Source organism: Bombina bombina, chromosome 2 (genome assembly GCF_027579735.1).
Source record: "Bombina bombina isolate aBomBom1 chromosome 2, aBomBom1.pri, whole genome shotgun sequence".
NCBI lineage: Eukaryota > Metazoa > Chordata > Amphibia > Anura > Bombinatoridae > Bombina > Bombina bombina.
In genome coordinates, this window is record NC_069500.1 from 118943477 (window position 1) to 118966636 (window position 23160).

At 36.4% G+C, this 23160-nt stretch overlaps 1 protein-coding gene across 1 annotated transcript in view; it reads right to left on the reverse strand.

Annotated features, from left to right (window-relative positions):
* Positions 1–7671: 7671 nt before the first annotated feature.
* The window catches only part of PLCXD3 (phosphatidylinositol specific phospholipase C X domain containing 3), a 270514-nt gene continuing 255025 nt past the window's right edge, over positions 7672–23160 (reverse strand). The window contains exon 3 of the mRNA XM_053700430.1: positions 7672–7825. Coding sequence (XP_053556405.1) covers positions 7672–7825 — 154 coding nt within the window. The remainder of the gene's footprint in view (positions 7826–23160) is intronic.

Sequence of the window (23160 nt, forward strand, 5' to 3'; positions counted from 1 at the left end):
CGCCATTCACCCACATCGCAATCTACCTACTAAAAGTAATAACCCCGAAACCGCCAAACACCCAGATCGCAATAAACCTAATTAATCTATTAACCCCTAAACCACCAAATCCCCACATCCCAATAAATCTAATTACAAATCCCCACATCACAATAAATCTAATTTAATTACTAAGCCCCCTAACCTAACACCTCCTAAACTAACCCCAAATTACCTAAAATAATTAAATACTAAATTAGAAATAAAATAAAAAATCCTAACAGTACTTAAAATTACAAAAAATAACATTAAAGAAAATAATAAACCAAATTATCCAAAAAAAATTTAAACCTAATCCCTTTTACTAATCCTCTTCATACGATCACAGAGGATTGAATTCAAGGTACGCGTTTAAATATGGGGTACCTTGCATTCCTATTGGCTAATTTGATTCTTGACATTCAAATCAGCCAATAGGATTTCAGTAACCAACTTATCAAAAAAAAAAATTAAACCTAATCCCTATGAAAATAAAAATGCCCCCCCCAAAATAAAAACATTCCCTAATCCATACTAAACTACCAATAGCCCTTAAAAGGGCTTTTTGTAGGGCATTGCCCTAAGTTAAACAGTTCTTTTGTATTAAAAAAAATTCTAAGTCCCCCACTAACAGTAAACCTCCCCCCACCCACCAAACCCCCCAAAATAAAAAAAACCTAATGCTAAAAACCTAAGTTACCCATTGCCCCTAAAGGGGCATTTGTATGGGCATTGCCCTTAAAAGGGCATTTTGCTATTTTACTGTCCTTAAAAGGCCATTCAGCTCTTTTTCAGTGCCCTATAATCCCTATTCTTAAAAAAACAACCGCCCAAAAAATTAAATCCTATCTCTAACCCCCAAATAGGTACTCGCCATTCCTGAAGTTTGGTGGAGAAAGTCTTCTTCCAAGAAGTGAAGTCTTCTTCCATCGCGGCAACGTCTTCTAATTTCATCTAGGACCAAGCCGATCCAGAGCGGAGTTGAGATGAGCGAGGAACAGAAGAGCATTGACTGCGGAGCCATCGAGCGCGGCAATCCTCTTTGTATGATCACAGAGGATTGAATTCAAGGTACTCGTTTAAATATGGGGTACCTTGCATTCCTATTGGCTAATTTGATTCTTTAAATTCAAATCAGCCAATAGGATTTCAGTAGCTCTCATTCTTTTGGCTGATTTGAATTTGAAGAATTAAATCAGCCAATAGGAATGCAAGGAACCCCATATTTAAACGCGTACCTTGAATTCAATGCTCAGTGTGCGGCGGTGATCGTACGAAGAGGATCTCCACGCTCGATGGCTAAGCAGTCCCGGGTCTTCTGTTCCGTGCTCATCTCCACTCTGCTTAGGCATGGTCCTGAATGAAGACAGAAGATATCTCCGCTTGGAAGAAGAATTCACCGCTTGGAAGAAGACTTTCTCTGCCAGGCTTCAGTATCTATTTGGGGGTTAGAGTTTGGATTTTTTTTTTTTTTTTTTAGAATAGGGATTTTGGGTACTGTAAAAAAAGAACTGAATGCCCTTTTAAGGGCAGTAAAAGAGCTGAATGCCCCTTTAAGGGCAGTGCCCATACAAATGCCCCTTTAGGGGCAATGGGTAGCTTAGGTTTTTTTAGTGCAAGGTTTTTTATTTTGGGGGGTATTACTGTTAGGGGGGACTTAGATTTTTTTAATGCAAAAGAGCTGTTTAACTTAGGGCAATGCCCTACATTAAGCCATTTTAAGGGCTATTGGTAATTTAGTATTAGATTATGGTGTGTTTTTATTTTGGGGGTGCTTTTTTATTTTCATAGGGAATATTTTTAAAAAAAATTTATAATTTGGTTTATTATTTTCTGTAATGTTAGACTTTAATATTTTTTGTGATTTTAGATAAATTTAAACATAGTTTTTTATTTTTAAAGTAATGTTAGGTTTTTAATTGTAACTTAGTATTTTTTAATTTTGGTAATTGGGGTTAATTTAGGGGGTGTCAGGTTAGGGGGAATAGAAATTTAATTAGTTATTTGCGTTGTGGGGGGTTGGCGGTTAAGGAGTTAATAGCTTAATTAGGTTTATTGTGATGTGGGTGAATGGCGGATTAGAGGTTAATACATTTATTAGGTTTATTGTGATGTGGGTAAATGGCGGATTAGGGGTTAATATATTTATTAGGTTTATTGTGATGTGGGTTAATGGTGGATTAGGGGTTAATAATTTTATTAGTTATTGTGGTGGGGTTGGCGGTTGACAGGTAGATAGATATTGCGTATGCGTTAGGTGTTAATATTTTCAGGGAGTTACGGTGCTCACATTTTCAGCACAAGGCTTGCTGCGCCTGCCTATGTGTGGTGAGGTGAAAGTGGAGTAAAATGTTTCCATTTTCACTGCGTAAGTCCTTGCGCTGAATATGTGATACCAATTTGAGACGCGGTTCTATGTCAGCTTATGGGAGTAAAAATTGCGGGCGACGGGTGAAATATATGCAACGCTGATTTTTACGCTGTTTTGCTACCACATATACGGAGCTGCATATGTAATCTTGCCCATAATATTCCCAAAGGTGTAGAAAATGGAACAGTAGTGCATTTATTGTGATAGGATTTGTATAACTCACAAAGTATCCTGCTGCACAATTTTTAAGAGAAAACATTTGCTATTATAATAAATAATTCTATTGTATCTAATTTATATACAAGAACATAAATTAGTATTGTATTGTTCTTCAAGTTTTTAATTGCACAAGTGCATAATGTATAATTATTAGGCTATATGATGCCTATTTAATTGTTCAGTAGACACCTACAGGTGAAGAACAATAAACTGCAGGAGCTTATATACATATATATTAAGCATAGTCTGACTGAATAATTCCAAATGTATTGTCCTGTATCTTAATTATACCTTAAGGCTCAGATGAAATTACAATAATTAAAATACATGAGTAATTTAAAGATTTATATGTTTTTAACAGTATTAATGTTGCAAACCTATGTTATTATATAACAGTAAAAGTATATATGATAACAATATAGTGGAATACAATGCTTGCTAAACAATGCAATGATAAAGAAACATTTATTTAGCATAAACGTTCATTTTAAGTATATTTAGTAGTACTTATTGATGTGTTTTACTGTAATATACCACCATGATCCATCAAATTGTGTCAATGAGATAAAAATCATTAAGTTACATTGATTTCCCACATGTATTTTACTCCATAAATATTTATTTAAAAAATACATAGCATTAAAACTTTAATATGGGCTTCCTTAATGCTTCCAGCACAGGGATCTAAATTTGCATTTAAGACTTCTAGACTAATTTTCTAAACAAATCTTTTTAGTGTTATTCTGAATAATTTATGGAAAAGCACGAAAGAGATTAAATCTGATGATCAGGGGCAGATTGATATATTGTAATATTGAGATATAATCCACAACAAACTTAGCAGAAGATTCAGCAGAGTTTAGTTATCATTACAAACCGTAAAAATGGGCCTATTTTTAAATTTATTTTTTTAACGTCTTAAGTCACTGTTAGTCTATGGTTTTGAGAGGCCTAGGAAGGGACATGGTAATCAAATATGTCTGCTGTCCAGGAGTCACATTTACATAAACTTTTAAAATTAAATATAATAATTTTTATATTCAGGTCAGTAAAAGAAACGCACAGCTATAGTTTTATTTAGTATAATGCCACATTATTTAGTTTGAATACTGCAGTTTTTTTCCCCACCATGTCAATGTGAACAGTATGAAAATAGACATAGTAATGTTTAGTACAGATCCTTTTTATTTTTAGTATTGGTAATTTATATTACCACCGCCAACAGTCCAAAACGTAATCTTCTACTGCGCATATGTTAATTATTCCAATATATATATTTTCCATTGCTATATTATACTCTAATATTTCTAATGAAAATACAAAGATTTGGGGTACTGTATTGTTAAAATTGTAGACAACTGATTTCCACAGCACCAAAAAATGATAGGAAAATTGTTAAATAAACTTAGCCTTTATTGTTCCATTTCAGCACTTGGCACACAGCAGCAAAAAAAGCGACGTTTCGGGCTGTTAACCCTTACTCATGCTTATTCAGAACACCTGTTAGCTGCTCCTTAAATACCATATGACATTAACCCTTAATACACCAAATAACATTGTGTTAACTAAACAACTACAAAATATCGCCACCTAGTGGTCAAAACTCATTATTCCTATAAAAATTGTTAAATACATAGTTAAAAACAATCTGCTGTTAGTAGTTACAATTTCCATATATATATCTTATACATTCATCATATGATAATATTATTATTATCTTTGCTACAGTTTACTTATTTACAGTGAATACAATATTGTGTTGTATTACAAACTGAGAAAAATATCTTTTATTTCAAATTTTTAAATTCAAATTTTTACTCACAAGAATACTGTCATATCTATTTCTCTATTGATCCCTTTGGGAACTAAAGCATCTAACTTGTGTATCCAGAAGGATTCTTTCCTCTTTAGCTGAGTTTCCCTATTCCCACCCCTTCTATGGGGTTCAACACTATCAATGACTTGCCACCTCATGTTCATGAGTTGTTTTGAAGACAAATTTGTCTATGAAAATGCTTTATTCTTAAAGTATGGGGCAGCCTGGTGGCGCTTCATAGATGACGTGTTTGGCGTGTGGTGGGGTGACATTGGTTCCCTTTTGGCTTTTGTAGATCAGTTGAATAGTGCAGTGCAGGGACTGAAATTTACACTTAATTTTAGCGAGACAAATATTGTATTCTTGGATACTGAAGTGCACAAGGATATCATGACTGGTAATTTAAAAATTGACATGTACAGGAAGAGTATAGATAGAAATTCCCTACTTAAATATGATAGCTTCCATCATGAGTCTTTGAAAAATTCCCTACCTAAAAGCCAGATGCTCAGAGTTCATAAAATAGTAAGTGACAGCCATGTGAAAGAGATAAGACTTAGAGAGATGACTGAGAGATTTGTACAAAGGGGTTATCCTTCTAGCTTAGTGGAAAGAGAGAAACAAAAAGCCAATAGTGTCAGTGAAAATAGGCACAAAATTAGGAATAAACAGGATAGAATAGTGTGTGTAACACAGTACAATCCTTATAGTGCTGAAATTGCCCAATACCTTAAAAAACATTGGCACATTATAAAAAATTGTAATACAGATATTACTGAGTTTCAAAACTATCCACTAATGGCATATAGGAGAGTGCCCAATATTAAAGATCTAGTGGTAAAGAATGACATTGGGGCCAAGGTGAAAAAACAGACATACATATCATCTAAATCATGTGGCACCTATCCTTGTTTACACTGTGCCAGTTGCCATTCGGTCATAAAGGGTAGAGAGTTTGTACACCCCCAAACAGGCAAGAAGTTTAACATCAACAAATTTTATACATGTGAGTCTACACATGTAATTTATCTTATTAAGTGTCCATGCTCCAAAATCTACTTGGGCGAGACTGTTAGAAAAATACGTGATCGCCTCAGTCAGCACAGATCAAATATAAGATGTGGGGACATGAAAGCCCCGGTAGCCTGTCACTTTATTGAAGCTGGTCATAATATCTCACAATTGAGGTGGCAAGTCATTGATAGTGTTGAACCCCATAGAAGGGGTGGGAATAGGGAAACTCAGCTAAAGAGGAAAGAATCCTTCTGGATACACAAGTTAGATGCTTTAGTTCCCAAAGGGATCAATAGAGAAATAGATATGACAGTATTCTTGTGAGTAAAAATTTGAATTTAAAAATTTGAAATAAAAGATATTTTTCTCAGTTTGTAATACAACACAATATTGTATTCACTGTAAATAAGTAAACTGTAGCAAAGATAATAATAATATTATCATATGATGAATGTATAAGATATATATCTGGAAATTGTAACTACTAACAGCAGATTGTTTTTAACTATGTATTTAACAATTTTTATAGGAATAATGAGTTTTGACCACTAGGTGGCGATATTTTGTAGTTGTTTAGTTAACACAATGTTATTTGGTGTATTAAGGGTTAATGTCATATGGTATTTAAGGAGCAGCTAACAGGTGTTCTGAATAAGCATGAGTAAGGGTTAACAGCCCGAAACGTCGCTTTTTTTGCTGCTGTGTGCCAAGTGCTGAAATGGAACAATAAAGGCTAAGTTTATTTAACAATTTTCCTATCATTTTTTGGTGCTGTGGAAATCAGTTGTCTACATATTACAGAGAGGTGTGTGCAGTGGCCCTCTACCACGAGCATCAGGTGTGTGCTGTCTGTCACTTGGGAACTATTGTTAAAATTGGAGATACAACAGGGGCAATTTGATCACTAATTGTAAGCCTTTTAGAAACTAAAAATATAATATATACTGTTAATAGGCCCTTGATTTTCAATTTAATTGAGCTTACAACTCATTATTGCTCTAAGGATCATACGTACATAGATATTTAAATAAATATATAATGAATATAAAAAATACATATTTTTTGCCCTCTGGAAGTGTTGACTTTCATACCTACTTCATGTGCATTCCATGGTGATATGTGTGGAAGTAAAGTGTTAAAATATAAGAAATTATATTTATAGTAGAAATGTAATTTGTGCAGTAATTCAAAGGTTGACAAATTTGTTTGAAATTGGTATATGAAAGATGTGCATAGAAGAATAAAAAATGTTTGAAATACAGGGCCACATAAGAAGTCTCTTTGGGGCACATACTGTCATAATTTCAGGGTTGATTTTTTTAAGTTTCTTTCTAAATAAGTCCTGCTACAAGTTAAACCAAGGGAGGGGTCATCCCCTCTCTCCCCCACTCCCAAACAGAGCTTGTTTACTGGTAAGTTAGTATTTGCTTCATAATATGAATTCAATTATATCTAAATATCCTTATAGGGACAGGGTCTTCAGGGTAGCCATTTTATCCAATACAAATCACAATCATGCAATATGGATGGTTGAGTGTTTATATTTTTGAATGGTTGACACATTTGGCATGTGACCTGTGCTGTAAGTGATCTGGGTGCCTTTAAATGTAAACTGCAATTGTTGGTTCATATAGAATATTTAAACAGTTGAATGTGTATATGCTTTCAAATTTCAACTATATGCCTTACTTATATTTACAGATTAACCATATACTGTATATTTTACAAAAAATATGAAATTAATGTATTTTGGAAAAAAACACCAATTTACCCACGGTATTTTCCATCTTGCAGGGAAATCCATACTAATTAAATATGAATGTTTACCTTATTGCTTTCAAGGCAAAATTAAACATTTTCTAGTCAAAATTGAGTAGACAGACTGTTCTATTCAAATCTAAAGTGGTAAATATAAAATCATAATTTGTTGTAACTAGAGATAAAATTTTCAATAGCTGTGTGCAAATTTGGGATTTTTTGTAATAAACAAATTTTGTATCTAACTCTTTATTACTAATATTTTTTATCTTCTAGGTGCAAAATTGAGCATTTTTATGTTGTAAATGCATTAAAATATTTTGCTTATCCCCAGTAGCCCTCTAGCTAATAGACTCAAGCATCTGAGAGATTCTTAAAATGAGAACATTTGTTTTTTATGTTTTACAACAGAATTTTGCTATTACAATTACACTGCAGCATTTTTTGTACGACTTCTGCTAGGTCTCTTGCATTATCAAGTTGTGCAATCCTCTTCTTCCAAAAGATGATTAAGTTTTATGACAGTGCTGATAAAATCACCTAGTTCTACAAAATCTGCAGTAACAATATTGATTCCACTATCGCCTGGCTTCTGTGTCCGAACCCACTGCATCATTGCAGGCAAAGCTCTACAAGAAAAACAGAAATAGAATAATCAATTTACAAAATCACTTTTTTTCAAGGAGTGTCACACTTCGTAACTACTTAAAGGGACATTAAACACTTTGAGATAGTAATATAACATGATAAATCATAAATATAAAAAAAGGTCTGCAATATACATTCATTATTTATTTTGTCCCCTTTTCCGCTAATTCCATGATGAAATTGTGAGCTTTTCAGTTCCTGTTAGAAATGGAAGTGCAGAACACTGTTATATTTTACACAGTCATTGGCTGCACACTCAAGTGACCTATTTATAACTGCCCCTAATTGGCCACAGCAGAGAAGGAAACCTAAGTTACAACATGGCAGTTCCCATAGTTTTATAGACACTAAAACTTTACACTTAGTTTGTCAATATTTAAACAGCTAATGTAATTTAAAAAAAAATCTTTTACAGGTTATTTTCAGACTAATCTTTTCTTTGAATGCATCATTCTATCTAGCATTTGTTTAGTGTTTAATGTCCCTTTAAAGGGATACAAAGGTCAAAATTGAAATGTGCATGGTTGCATTTAAATTTGAAATATAATTTTTTTTTTTTGCAATATATGTCCCTTAGCAATAATGCTTCTAGTAAAAGTTATTACTGGTTTTCTTTCAGCGGTATATGCACATATGCTGTGAATGCCCCTGTGCGCCAACATTCAAATAGCACACCTTCTCAGAGAGTCAGCAGCAGTTTTCGTTTATATGGCACAAATTAAGTCTTCAATGAAGCACTGCAACCACCAACAACTCTTTGAGTAGGTATGGTGTTTGATTCCTGATCCTCTAGTCCAGTGTTTTTCAACCAGTGTGCCGTGGCACACTAGTGTGCCGTGAGAGATCCTCAGGTGTGCCACAGCAGACTGACAACAGTGTGACATATTTTTTAAACTTTGCTTGTTTTTTTACTCCCAGTGCAGGGGTAGTTTGTAGGAGGCATGGCATAACACCACAATACATACGGTATGTGTGTGTTTGTGTGTATGTGTATATATATATGCTGTATTAGGCTACGTGTGATTTTTTAAAAAAAAATTGGGATGGTGGTGTGCCACAGGATTTTTTAATGTAAAAAGTGTGCCACGGCAAAAAAAAGGTTAAAAATCACTGCTCTAGTCATATGTAGGATATGTGCATATGCCGCTGAAACAGTAATATATTTTACTACAAGCATTTTAGCTCATAGAAGTATATTCTAAAAATGTGTTTATTTAAAATTAAAATGGATTCATGCACATTTCAGACTTGACTTTTCTATCCTTTTCATTTAATTTTAAAGTCAGAATCACTTTTCCTATACAAAAAAAAATATAGAGACATTTTTGAAAATAGTGGCAAAAATTCACTGTGAGATATTCTACGGTTATCATCACTTTATCATGCCCAAATTCAATATTTCCAGGAGGTAGATCAGGATTCAAATTCCATGACCTTTGTATTTATTAAAAAAAGTAGATTTAGTTGACAACAGCACTCTAAATACATATGAATTACCAGATATCTGTGATTAAAAAGATATGTCTTCAAAAGCAATATTTAGTTTAAATAAGCATCTTTTGTATTATATTGCAATTAAGTTGAACATTGTCTTGGCTTCTCAGTTTAATATCAGTGTTGATGTTGCTGTTTCAATTTTAAATGCTAATAAATTTGCTATCTGCACTTAAAGTAGGGCAACACGTTCTAAAAGTTAATTGCAATTTGAATTAAGAACAGCAAAATGAAAACAGCGTGTGAGTTGTTCTTTTGTAAAAGCAAAGATTGCATGTTTTGGTAACAGCTCTGCCTCTCTGTTTTCTAATAACATAAAAAATAGACATCAGAAAGCATAAATATCAGATTTATTGATTTTCGAAATTATGCTGTCTTTTTTTATCTATCAACAGATGGTTAAACTTATTTAGGAGGGATCGCAGAATTAATGTTTCAAATTTCCCAAAAAATTGCTGAAACCAGGAATATCCCTGCCTTTTATTTCACTTAATAGGGAATTTGAAAAATTCAAGCTGCACATTTATCATGTAAATTTAAATAATTAGCTTGGCTGGAAAGCTTTGATATCCTGTATTTTACAGTCAAGCAATATTTAAAAAAAAAAAAAAAGTATTTATCAATATCAGCAATACAAGCTAAGACTCAAGCTAAAAAAGTTTTGTCAACCCTTGTAATAGTTGTTTGTGTATATTAAAAAATATGATGTGCCCCAAGTGTTGCTTGAACCTGTGAACTTTAACATATCATTGAGTTAATCTTTCCCCAAGCTATATAAACTCTTCATAACTCCTCAGCAATTGTACATTTCATAATGGTTACACTCAGATAAATAGACAGTAAATTATGGATCATGCCCAAAAATGAGCTGCAAATCTCTCAAAAAAATAAGATATTTCAGAATGAGCTCTAAAACTGTATAACTTTTCTTTTTTTAAATTAGAAATAAAAATAATTGTCTTGCAAGGTGTAGAATGTGTAATGGCAAAGGTATTCAATCTCCTGATATGTTCAGACACTTGAGAGCTTCTCTTGCAGTTTATATGTTATAAAAAAAGTAAAGAATGCCCAGCACTTGCTGCAATCCGGTGCACGCTCCAGGGGTCCTGCACATACCCCTATAATCAATGCCAAATGTACAAAAGGTAGCAACGCTACTTGAAGTAATGTTCAATTCTTGTTTATTGGGACATCACATAAATAGAAAGCACAACGTTTTGGTTTAACTGACCTTAATCATGTTGCATCCCATAAAGGAAGTGGTTAGTCTGTCATGAGCACAGGGTAAATGTGTTCATAAACAAAACTCAATGCAAATTATCTACACACTTGTATTTAAAACATTTACACAAATATGCCGGAGTTTCTTTGAACTCTGCTATATAACTATTAAAATAATAATAAAAAAACAACACATTAACTGCTTTGCATGGGTCTAGACTAGAGCCTCAGAGATTCAGTATAGCTAAACAGGGCTCTACCCACTTGCTATAAAAAAAAATAAGGTTTTCATTTAAAAAAAAAAAATCACATCTTATACAAAATAGCAGTCTCTTAGTTCACGTTAGAATCCTGAACAATGTATTAAGAAACAAATTCTCTATGAAAAGCAAATAAGTTAATGTCAGCAGACTGGCTACACAAAGGAAAGGGGAAGTATTCCTTAAACGTGTTACAGAATACATTTATTAAATATAAAACATAGCTACAATGTGGACTTTTAATTTTAATAAATGCAGAAAAACATAAATGGGGGCTGTTGTACGAACACGGTTTTAAAAATAATGGTGATTATGTAAAATGTATGGGATGAAAAAGTAAACAGTTAAAGGGACAGTATACACTCATTTTTATATAACTGCATGTAATAGACACTACTATAAAGAATAAGATGCACAGATACTGATATAAAAATCCAGTATAAAACTTACTTAGAAGTTCTTAGTTTAGCTCTGTTGAAAAGGTAGCTGGAAAGCCCACTGCAAGTGGGAAATAAGACACCCCCCTCCCCCTTTTTTTGCATATGAAAAGACCCTTTACACAAACAGGAGCAAGCTGGAGAAGGTAGCTGACGGTATTCTCATAACACTTTGGGGCTTGGTTAGGAGTCTGAAAATCAGAGCAATAATATTTACAAATAAGCAAAACTATACATTTTTTTTAAAGAAAAAATGAGTGTATAATGGCCCTTTAATAATAAACAACCAATTCTGACATGAAAGACTTGTACACATGTTCCTCAAGGTGATTTAAAACTTACAGAAGAAAATATGTCAAGAGTGATACACATATAGCTTTGTAATTTAATTAAATTAACCAAAATGCATGTGAATATTGTCTGATGGTTAAGGGAATAAAAAATGGGATCCCCAAGGAGAGCCAGAGGAGTGAAACAAACTCTAAAACTGATACTTATATGGTGTGTGTGTGTGGTCCAATCCAACCATTGTATTGTGGACATAATAACTATGTGCTGACATTTAATAGTGATTAGAATATTATCTCTTGAATGACAAAGCAGAAACCGATAGAAGAACCTTTTCACACTACACCATAATGTCCAGAACATATTGGTGTAGAAGACAGACAGATTAACTCCTAAACAGAGACTGACATTTGCATACTTACAATATATTAATTGCTGCACAAAATTTGGCTACTACAGTTATGACAGCAACACAACTGCAAAATAGACTGCCAACAAAAGCATCAATTAAAATCAATTTAGGAGAAATCCTAATGTTAGTGGCGTCATGGGATTTGAATCCAAAATAACAGAAAGGGTAGTGACACTGCACAGGTGTGAAAATAAATACAGTTTTATTCACCATGGATAACATATTACTGCCCCCTGAATTACCTAAAGGAATAAAACAAATGATGCTTACCTGATAATTTTCTTTTCTTCAAATGGAAAGAGTCCACAGCTGCATTCATTACTTTTGGAAATTCAGAACCTGGCCACCAGGAGGAAAATACTCCTCCCACTCCCCTCATCCCCCAGTCATTCTGCCTGAGGAACAAGGAACAGTAGAAAAAATATCAGGGTTAAAAGGTGCCAGAAGAACAAAAATTACGGCCGCCCCACATAAAAACATGGGGAGCTGTGGACTCTTTCCATCTGAAGAAAAGAAAATTATCAGGTAAGCATAATTTATGTTTTTCTTCATAAATGGAAATAGTCCACAGCTGCATTCATTACTTTTGGGAAAACAATACCCAAGCTATAGAGGACACTGAATGCAAAAAATGGGAGGGTACAAGAGGCGGCCCATTCTGAGGGCACCAGGCCTGAAAACCCCTACCCAACAACATCCCGCTTCGCCCAAAGCCGAGAACTACTTTGAGAAAATTAAAAAAGGAAGAGGCCCAAGGACACTGACCACAGATAGTCCACAAGAAATTGCTAGAGACCGCAGGAACTAGACTCGACTGAGTCAACAGCCTCCAGGAAACACCGTCACCCAGCAGTCGGTCTCCAAACAACATACCCTTTACCAAAGAAAGAGAACAAGCTGCCGTATTCTTCCACAAAGAAGAAAAGACACAAAGAAAACATGAATGTACTTGTAAAGCGCGGCTAATCCCTCTTAAGGGACTCAAGTTGCTGCTCATCTTATTAACCTCGAAAGGAGGAAGGCTGAGTAGACCTCGCAGGGGATCGAACTTGCAACCCTCGGTTTGCTACAGTGCAGAGTAGCCACAGTGCCTTAGTATGCTGAGCTAGCTGTCCAGCTAGCATAAGGAACTCCAGACCAACAGAGACCCACCAGTCTCATAGAAACAAGGGGAGGCAACGCCCAGACCCCATAAAAACAGAAACCACGGGATAGGGCCGGGAGTCTGAAACAGAGAGGTTTTTCCCCTGACACAGTGCAACCACACTCTAAAAAGCAACTGAAGACGAAGGTCCCCAAGTCACAAAAAGGTAGCTCAGAATACCAAAATATTCAGAAACAAAACCTTGTGCAGCAAGCTCAGATAAGTCTGACGAACAACACCTGAAGCAAAAACACTGCACGCTGCAGTCATCTAAAAATGACTCTGAAACTTAAATACTTGCAGGGCAAGCATAAAGCAGCTGAAGATAGGATCATTCAGATTGCTAAGTATCCACTAACCAGCGGATAACGTCGCAGGCTATCTAAGAGCTGCCAGTCCTTCCCACAAATCTTGAACATGGAGAAAGGAGAAACCTCAAGAGGCGTACCATACCTCAAATGCTCCGAGGATGAATTAAGCAGAGCAACAGATCTCAGATCCTGCTCCCACACTGGACCAGCCCAAGCGACAAACATGTCTAATAGACAGGGGGGACAGAAAGACCCCAACCACAAGCCCCCAGGGAATGGAAAGAAAATGGGGGGACTCAACCACCCCAACAGAGCTTGGGTGCCAACTCAATCCGCTCCTCCAAAATAAGGCACTCCCAAGGAGAAGCCCCTGGGACCTCGAAAAGAGAAAAGTGCAATAGATCCATAGGAAGACCTGTAACAGCTCTCTTAGAACCTCCTACACACAGGGCAGGACAAAGACCCTCTAGAGAGAGGAAACCCCAGCTCATAAGGAAGACAAACTATCCCCTCAAAAGGGAAGGGCACAGATAAGAACAGCGTACATGTCCACAAGACATGAAGCCATAGTATGATCAAAACACGGACCGAATGAAAAAAATCATCCAGACACCACTGTTGACACAACAGAGAAAAAACTTCCCATGAAGAGCAGCACACTCCGCCTGAAGGACAAGTCAGGCCTTAAAGTTTATAACCAGTACCCGAAGGTGGATGTGAACTCTGGCCTTCCTGCTTGCAAGCCCAATGAGCTAGACCCTATGTTGCCACATAAGGTCCCTGAAAAAACTAGGTTGTCCCAAACCAGTCCACAGGATCATAAGTCTACAGACATCCAAGAAGGATCCAAGACAAGAACTCTTGCTCCGGGACCCAGAATCATCCTAGAACGAACGCCACCCCCAGGGAACACAAGGTACCCCGTCTGAAGCAATCAGACCTCACAGGGGTTGAGAATGGGTACAGGACTCACTCATAATTCCCAGCCCAAAGGGAAGAGAACACCCTTAGCTGAAGGTCAACACCCACCCAACAAGGTGCTAGGCCACGACAAATTAACACAATTTCTCTAGAGCCCAAAGGCCCCAAGGGCAACACTAAGGGAAATGATAACGAGAACAGAGTCACCCGAAAGAGAGTAGAAAGAAAGGTTAGTCTCCATAATCCTTTCAGATTAATCTTCCAGAGGACCACACCCAAGGGAGAAGAATGCAAAGCATCCCAAACCCAGGCAGGAAAACATCCCCTAAGCAAAAAGCTTGGAAAAAGAGACAACACCTCCTATCACCCCTGATATGGAGACGACTAACTCCCAAAGGAAGACAGAGCCTCACGGCCTTTACTTCCTAATTAAGAGGCCAAAGTCACCAGAAAAACCGGACGAAGTCAAGAAAGTCTCGACCCAAAGGAAGAGAACCTCTAAAAGGAACAAGTCCTAAAATGACACTTCCATAGAGAACATGAAAGGCAAAACCGTAAGAATGGCGGTATGAAGGACCTAAATCCTCCAAGCCTCCAACCCACAATGGGAAGGAACACTCTAATTCCTGGAAAAATTGGAAACGGCTGAGCATGTCACCGCGGATATCAACTGGTCCCACTAGATTGTCCGGGCCCACTAGATTGAAAGGTGAATGAGGACTGAACCAATCCCCCATGCCCCTAAGCAACCACAGACCCTCAAGTCCTCTCAGGATGCTAGTTGAAGCTTGTAAATAAATCAAGTAAACAACACAAATCATATTGTGATAACTAGGCACCCCCACCGGACCAACCGGACATAAAAAGGTGCCACGTGTCTGAACTAGGCCTCAAAGACAGAAGGATTTGTACCCAGTCAGAGCCAGCCTAAAACCAAGGGCCCCAGCACTGTCAAGGCCACAGAGTTTCCCCTGAGATGGAGGGATAAAGAACAGTCAGACAGACTTTTGTAAACAGTGTGACCACAAAATCCCGAGTATCAATTCCAGAGAAGAAAGTTCCCGAAGGAAACATCACACCACAACATGAGCTTTAAACCAAATTAAAATCATCCTCATCGGATGAAAATAAAAGATAAGACTTCCAAGCTCAGAACTGGAAAAGGATACACAAATAACAAAGACTATAAGAAGATTACTTCATCCCCTTATGTCTATGCATGCAAGCCAGTCGAAGATTAAGACTGAGAATCCCCAGACCCATTAAGAGTGGGATCCTTCAGCAACACCAAAAACGTGCCTTAGTAGAACATGAAAGTGCCCAGGATTTCTCTGTTGCCACACAGTCAGTAATGCGGAAATGGAGTCACAAGGTAAACTGTGCAGTCCATGCAAAAGCGCACCCGACCGTAAAGGCTGCGTCACTAGACATAGGCCGTTATGTTTCAAAATAGCCATGAGCTGAATCAACACTACACAGTAGCAGACAGAATCACATAACAAACATGATTATAACCCCCCCGTTCAATGACCCCCCTCAAGAGATATTAACCCTTGATTACTAGATACAAAAAGGAGACCCTATGTTAAAGTTATCCCCGAAAGGTTGTAGCCCCTCTCGGATAAACAGTTATAATTACAATACATTCATGATGAAAGTAAAATGAAACGATCTTACCGGAATCTACACCGTGGAACAAGAACACGGCTCTTCAACTGTGACAGATAGTAGCATCGCTTCTGCCATGGACTTGAGAGAAAAAAGCAGGCAGCGAAACTAGTCAACGCTGATTGCTTGTGGAGCTGTAAAATATGAATCAGGATGGTTTAGCAGAAAGACTCTTCCTACATCTCCAGACTCTAACTTTTACCTATACTCTCACTGAGAGGCTGACAGGACTACTTAAAACTCCAGTCCCATGCCGAAGAGTACTACCCTCCATAAGAGACAAATGTCTGACACTTCTCTGCCAACCTCCTGGGACGAAAGGCAAAGAATGACTGGGGGATGAGGTGAGTGGGAGGAGTATTTAAGCCTTTGGCTGGGGTGTCTTAGCCTCCTCCTGGTGGCCAGGTTCTGAATTCCCAAAAGTAATGAATGTAGCTGTGGACTCTTTCCATTTATGAAGAAAATTATATAGGATCCAAGTGGTAATTTAAATCAGATGTAGATGGAATTGTGCTGCATTACAAAGCCTAATTACAAAAAGATTTACCCAAAAGTATAGAGAAGACATTAATGAGGAACACAACGTCTACACAGCTTCATGAATAGCAGATTGGTATGAAGTCAACATTATTTTTTTTAAATGTAAAAGACAAACAGTAGTGCTGTCTTATGGTGCAGTATCTTATATTCCAATAGTAAAAATTAAAAGGTTAAAATGTGCTTACAAGTATACTGTATATGCACCTACTGCTAAGTCTGGGCACTTTGGGAGCCACCCAGCAAGCTGAATTGCAGACAACTTGAATGATGCAAAGTCCATAGTATGATAAGCAAGACAGAACTGCTATCCAAAAGGACTGACTGCTACTGATATGAAGCAACACCAGATATATAACCAATGTACGCTTAAGAAATAACTTCTGATTAAGGAATAACTACCACAAAATGTAGAGGCTGCATAATTTAAATACAGGTTAATATAAAAGTGCTACATGTTTATCTGCCTCTATTAAGCGCCGTTTCTTTAAGTGAATTAAAATTAACTCAGCATGATACTTATATAGAACAAGCTCAGCATCCCCTAATAGTCAGTGTGCATGCATAAGCCACACAAACCAAACATTAGTTAACATTAGGAGGCAACACCTCAATATAGTAAGATGGAATAAACTATCACACCCTTTTAGAGGCTTTAATAAAACATTCAGGGTGTCAATGAATGAAAAACAAAACAGATCCTTGTGCTTCAGACAACTAAAAATAATAGTATTATATTGTAAACCAAGTGGTGTATTATCTCTTTAGTGAATACATGTGTAGTGTTAGGACATACATCCATAGCTAATAGCCTTGGAAAATATTCTTCATAAAGGAGAAACCTACATAAATAGCTATAAAAATATATACAAAAAAAGATAATAATCATGTAATAATATACCATTGTGCTAAAACGTATAAATATATTCATATTTAAAGATATATAGTGGGGCCTATCTATCAAGCTCCGAATAGAGCTTTACGCATCGTGTTTCTGGTGAGCCTGCAGGCTCGCTAGAAACACCAGTTATGAAGCAGCGGGTTGATTGACACCTCCCTGCTGGCGGCCGATTGGCCGCGAGTCAGCAGGGGGCGGCGTTGCACCAGCAGCTCTTGTGAGCTGCTGGTACAATGTTAAATGCGGAGAGCGTATTGCTCTCTGCATTCAGCGAGGTCTTGCGGACCTGATCCGCACTTTCGGATCAAGTCCGCAAGACCTTTAATAAATAGGCCCCATTATAAGTAAATTGTGATATATAAACTATAAACTAACACTATTCTATTGATAAACCAAATAGAAAGCTAGGTGGGGTCAACCAAAGTATAAAAAAAATGGATAGCTAAACTAGCAAATTATCATGAGTGGTGAATTCCAAATCTTAAAAAAAGAAAACATAATTAATTACAATTAATTTATATAACTAAGGCCTCTATCACTATCTGTTCAACAAGGTTTTGGTTTCAGCCAATATGGGAAGTGTGTTTTTGACTGATCATAATCCAAAATAGATTCAGCCTATAAAAGCCCACAGCCACAAACAAGTTTTCTCTTGAAAATTTCCTGAAAATGTATTTGTGGTTGTTAAGTACTTCTCGGGACGAATACCAGAAAATCAACGGAAACTAAGAAATACAATGGCCATTTTATACTTCCTATGTTAACATTATAGTTGTTTTGTATTAATCCTTTTTTATAGTGTGTAAGGAAATCATCATTTACATATGTAAGATTAACCTATTGTAATCCAAATCCACCCTATCTGGTAAATAATTTGAATGCTATTTATATATGGGCATGATGTGTATACTGGGCATGTTTTTTAAGTTACTGATTGAGACATTTTTCCAGTTTGGTGAGATGTACATCAGAAATCTAGAAGAACAAAGAATGTGAAATGTGTTCCTATTAGAAGTATATTAGCTCATTTTTTTTTAGAATGGGATTTTAACAGTTTTCACACTGTTAATCATAAAAACCTCCAAATGATGAGGTTTAAATATTGCCAATAGTTCTAAACCTCACTCTAGAGAATCAGGTTTCCTCCACTGCAATTATGGCACCACATTAATCACATCAAAACTGTAGCGAATGAGGTTTATCTTTGCATAATTGCAATTACTGTAAGAAGATGCTAACACAAGGTTCTGGATATTGTAAATTGCGAATATTCAAAACAATTTTTGCACCTTTTCAATTTTTCAAAAAACCTGTACAAAAGATTTTGGTTGCCAACAAAAAAGACGAAATGCCAAATTGTGAAATCCCGGTAAAAAAAAAAAAGTTTTTGGTTATAACATGGCACAGTGGAGAAAATCCCTTTTTAATACTTGAGACAGAAAAGACCCCACGTGGTAGCCTGCTCAGCGTGGAGTTAGCCTCAGGCTTTTGTCCTAGTTAAGGTATTTAATTAGTGATTTTATTATTTTTGTGGTAATGTAGGCTAATTTGTTTTAAACTGTGCAGTCAAAGTGCTTTTAGCTGGTTGTTTTTTGCTCTAATTCCCCCTTCCCTGTCCTCTCCCATTTGCTTAGAACATGTTGCTTACAATTTTATGGTATTTCCCTATATCTTAGAATGATTTTTCAATGAGTAGAGGGGACTTTCTCTATTCATCCCCCCCCCCCCCCAAAAAAAAATGTCTGTATTTGCATTTCCACCATGCTCCAGTTCTTTGTTAGTAATAATTTGTCTGCACTATTGTGAATATCACAAAAATATTCCATTTAGGTAAATTTAAACTAAATATAAATATTTGAGATTTTAACTGATTTGGAATTATACTGAGATTTCTTTATTTTTTTATTCTACACTTAGAAGTGAACATAATCTTTTCTTCAGACGCCATCATTTACCGAATGATACTTGGCTGGAAACTTGTTGAAATGCCTTTCTAACATTAACAATGGGAGGCTTCTTGTTGCAAGGCAGTGATTATTGTATCTTCTGATCTTAGTTTTTATTTAATATTAATGTTTGACCTTTTATTATTATTAAATCTTTTGAAAGCCTGATACTTCAGGGTCTATAGAAGATAAAGCAGTAAAAAATGTGCACAATTCTATATTTTTTACATGAACCCTGAATAGAAGCTAACGGTAGAACTACATTAAGTGTAGACTACAAATACTTAACATATAAGAGCAATTTTTCACCACCACAATTTTTATTGAACTACAATGTTATTTTCAAAAATTTACTAATTTAGTTTATTTTATTAATTTATTAAGGTTCTGCATAATTCTAAGCCAACATTTTACAAGTGTTTTAATTTAATTTGATCTTTTTTTCCACAACACTATTTCTGTAACCGCAAACCAATGTAATTATATAGTGGTTTATGGTACACATATCTTGCTTGGATCAATTAACAAGTTAATTTATATATGTTTTTAAATAACCAAGACAGAGTAGATAAGATAAAAAAAATATTCAAGATGCTTTCCAAAGGTTGTATCTCTCTAATGAAAGAGGAGAATGTCCTCTTTCAAATAAAGTGTTACTTGTCTCACTAGAAACCAGGCTAGTTGTGAGGAAGGGTGGCTTTTTTACAACCTCTATGTTTGCCTCTGATTTAATTAGAGGGGTATGAAACCCCTCATTAAGAGGAGGAATTCCTTAATGTGGTTTGTGGGAGGGGATACTTTTAGAGACCCTTTTCCATCCCCATTGATTTAGCTAGGTAGTTAGTAAATAGTTAATAACTATTTAATAACTATTCTACCTAGTTAAAATAAATACAAACTTGCCTGTAAAATAAAAACAAACCCTAAGCTAGATACAATGTAACTATTAGTTATATTGTAGCTATCGTAGGGTTTATTTTATAGGTATTTAGTTTTGAATAGAAATTATTTAGTTAATGATAGTAATTTTATTTAGATTTATTTAAATTATATTTAAGTTAGGGGGTGTTAGGGTTAGACTTAGGTTTAGGGGTTAATAAATTTAATATAGTGGCGGTGACATTGGGGACAGCAGATTAGGGGTTAATAAATGTAGGTAGGTGGCAGCGATGTTGGGGGCAGCAGATTGGGGGTTAATAAATATAATGTAGGTTGCGGCGATGTCCGGAGCGGAAGATTAGGGGTTAATAAGTATAATGTAGGTGGTGGCGATGTTAGGGGCGGCAGATTAGGGGTTAATATTATTTAACTAGTGTTTGCGAGGCGGGAGTGCAGTGGTTTAGGGGTTAATATGTTTATTATAGTGGCGGCGATGTCCGGAGTGGCAGATTAGGGGTTAAAAAATTTATTATAGTGTTTGCAATGCGGGAGGGCCTCGGTTTAGGGGTTAATAGGTAGTTTATGGGTGTTAGTGTACTTTTTAGCACTTTAGTTATGAGTTTATGATACGGCTTTGTAGTGTAAAACTCATAACTACTGACAAATTTTACTGACAAAACTACTTTAAAATGCGTTAGAAATATTGACGGGGTAGGGTGTACCGCTCAATTTTTGTCCTCCAAGGACAAGCTCGTAATACCGGCGCTATGGAAGTCCCATAGAAAAAAGGCTTTACGAAGTTTACGTAAGTCGGTTTGCGGTAAGGCCAAAAAAGTGTGCGGTGCCCCTAAACCTCCAAGTCTCGTAATAACAGCGGTAGTGAAAAAGCAGCGTTAGGACCTATTAACGCTGCTTTTTCAGCTTACCACAAAACTTGTAATCTAGCCGATTATTTTTAGTGCAGTTTTTCCTGATAAGTTTGAGCAATATGACTATTGTATTATTTAATTACTTTTACTATATGCCCTTTTTCATATGCTCCATAAATACTTTGACATGCTCTAACTTACACATACTCTATATAGGCCCAGAATAATTTGTTGAAAAACTTTACAATATACAATACCAAAAAGCTTAAACATCGACCTAGCCATTTTTTGTTCTAAAGAGTACTGATCTCTGATTATTGCAAGCTTCTGATTGGTGCCGATGCACTATGAATACACTTTTAGAGTATATTCCAGCGGTGCATTTAAGTTTTTGTGCTGCCCTAGGCACAATAAATTCTGCTGCCCCCCCCACCCCAGGTTTTAGATCTTTTTGGGCTATAATTTTTTTGTTGGTCTTGGTGTAAAATGACTTATTTTCCCTGCATTTCTGAAGTTTATATAACCAATGATACCTTCTAGAAAGTAATGCCACATGCAGAGAGATGTCCCCATTTATGAATACATAGGGTACAGATATAACCAGCAATCTTGCATACAGAGTGCAGGTATACAATTTGACAATACCTTAGCTCCACACAGTTTGTACATAATGGAGGTCCGTGGGGGAAAGTGTCATGTGCTTGCAGAGTTACACTCATACACAAACGCACACGCATACATAGTTACACACATATAAAAACACACACAAACATATGCTCATTTACAGAGTTACACAAATACACAAACGCACACACAAACATAGTTACACACATAAACACACACATAAAAACACACACAAACATAGGCTCATACACAAAGTTACACAAATACACAAACGCACACACAAACATAGTTACACACATAGTTACACACACAAACATATGCTCATACACAGAGTTACACACATACACAAACGCACACACATACATAGTTACACACACAAACACACACAAACATATGCGCATACACAGAGTTACACACACATACATAGTTACACACATACACACACAAACACACACAAACTTATGCTCATACACAAAGTTACACAAATGCACACACAAACATAGTTACACACATAAACACACACATAAAAACACACACAAACATATGCTCATACATAGAGTTACACACATACACAAACGCACACACATACAAAGTTACACACATACACAAATTCAAAAGAAAAAAATGTATCTGGCTTTGTACTTGTATTTGCTGCATACAGGACAGTTTTATATAACAAATGTTTTTGACAGCCCATAACTTCCAGGAGCAAAGAGGTTAAAAAAAAGCCTGTGTCCTTCTGTGAGCTGGAGGGTGGGATAACAATTAACAGACATTAGCCCCCTTACCTGGTACACTGTTAGTTCAGGCAGTGTGCTTGCTGAAGCGTGAGGCTGACAGCACCGCACTCGGGAGGGAGAAGGGGGGGGGGAGGGATGTAATGGCTTCGGAGCTGCTGTTTTTAATCTGACATGCCGGCGACTGCTCGGAGACAGCATGTGTTATCTGTTATGTGAGCTGAGCTCACTCAGCACAGTCTCGCAGTCAGTCAGTACACAAAGTGCTGCTCTCTCTTATCTGCTGCCCTAAAGGCTGTAACAACTTGACCTCAGAACTGCATGGAGTCGGTGTTTGTTATGTGAGCTCAGCACAGTCAGTACATGAAGTGCCGCCCTGAGCCCTCCCAAAACCACCGCCCTAGGCAAGTGCCTTGTCTGCCTAGGCCAAAATACGCCCCTGGTATATTCACTAATCAGGGGCTATGTGTGCTCTTAGATTGGCATGTGAATGGCTATGATCTCTGGCATTTTAAAGTCCCTTTAAATTACATGAATGTTTGTTTCACATTCCACTTAAAGGGACAATAAAGTCAAAATTATGCTTTCATGATTCAGACAAAGTACTGGTTTTCAAATCTGTCCTCAGGCCTCTCTAACAGGCCACATTTTGAGGATATCAGAACTTGTG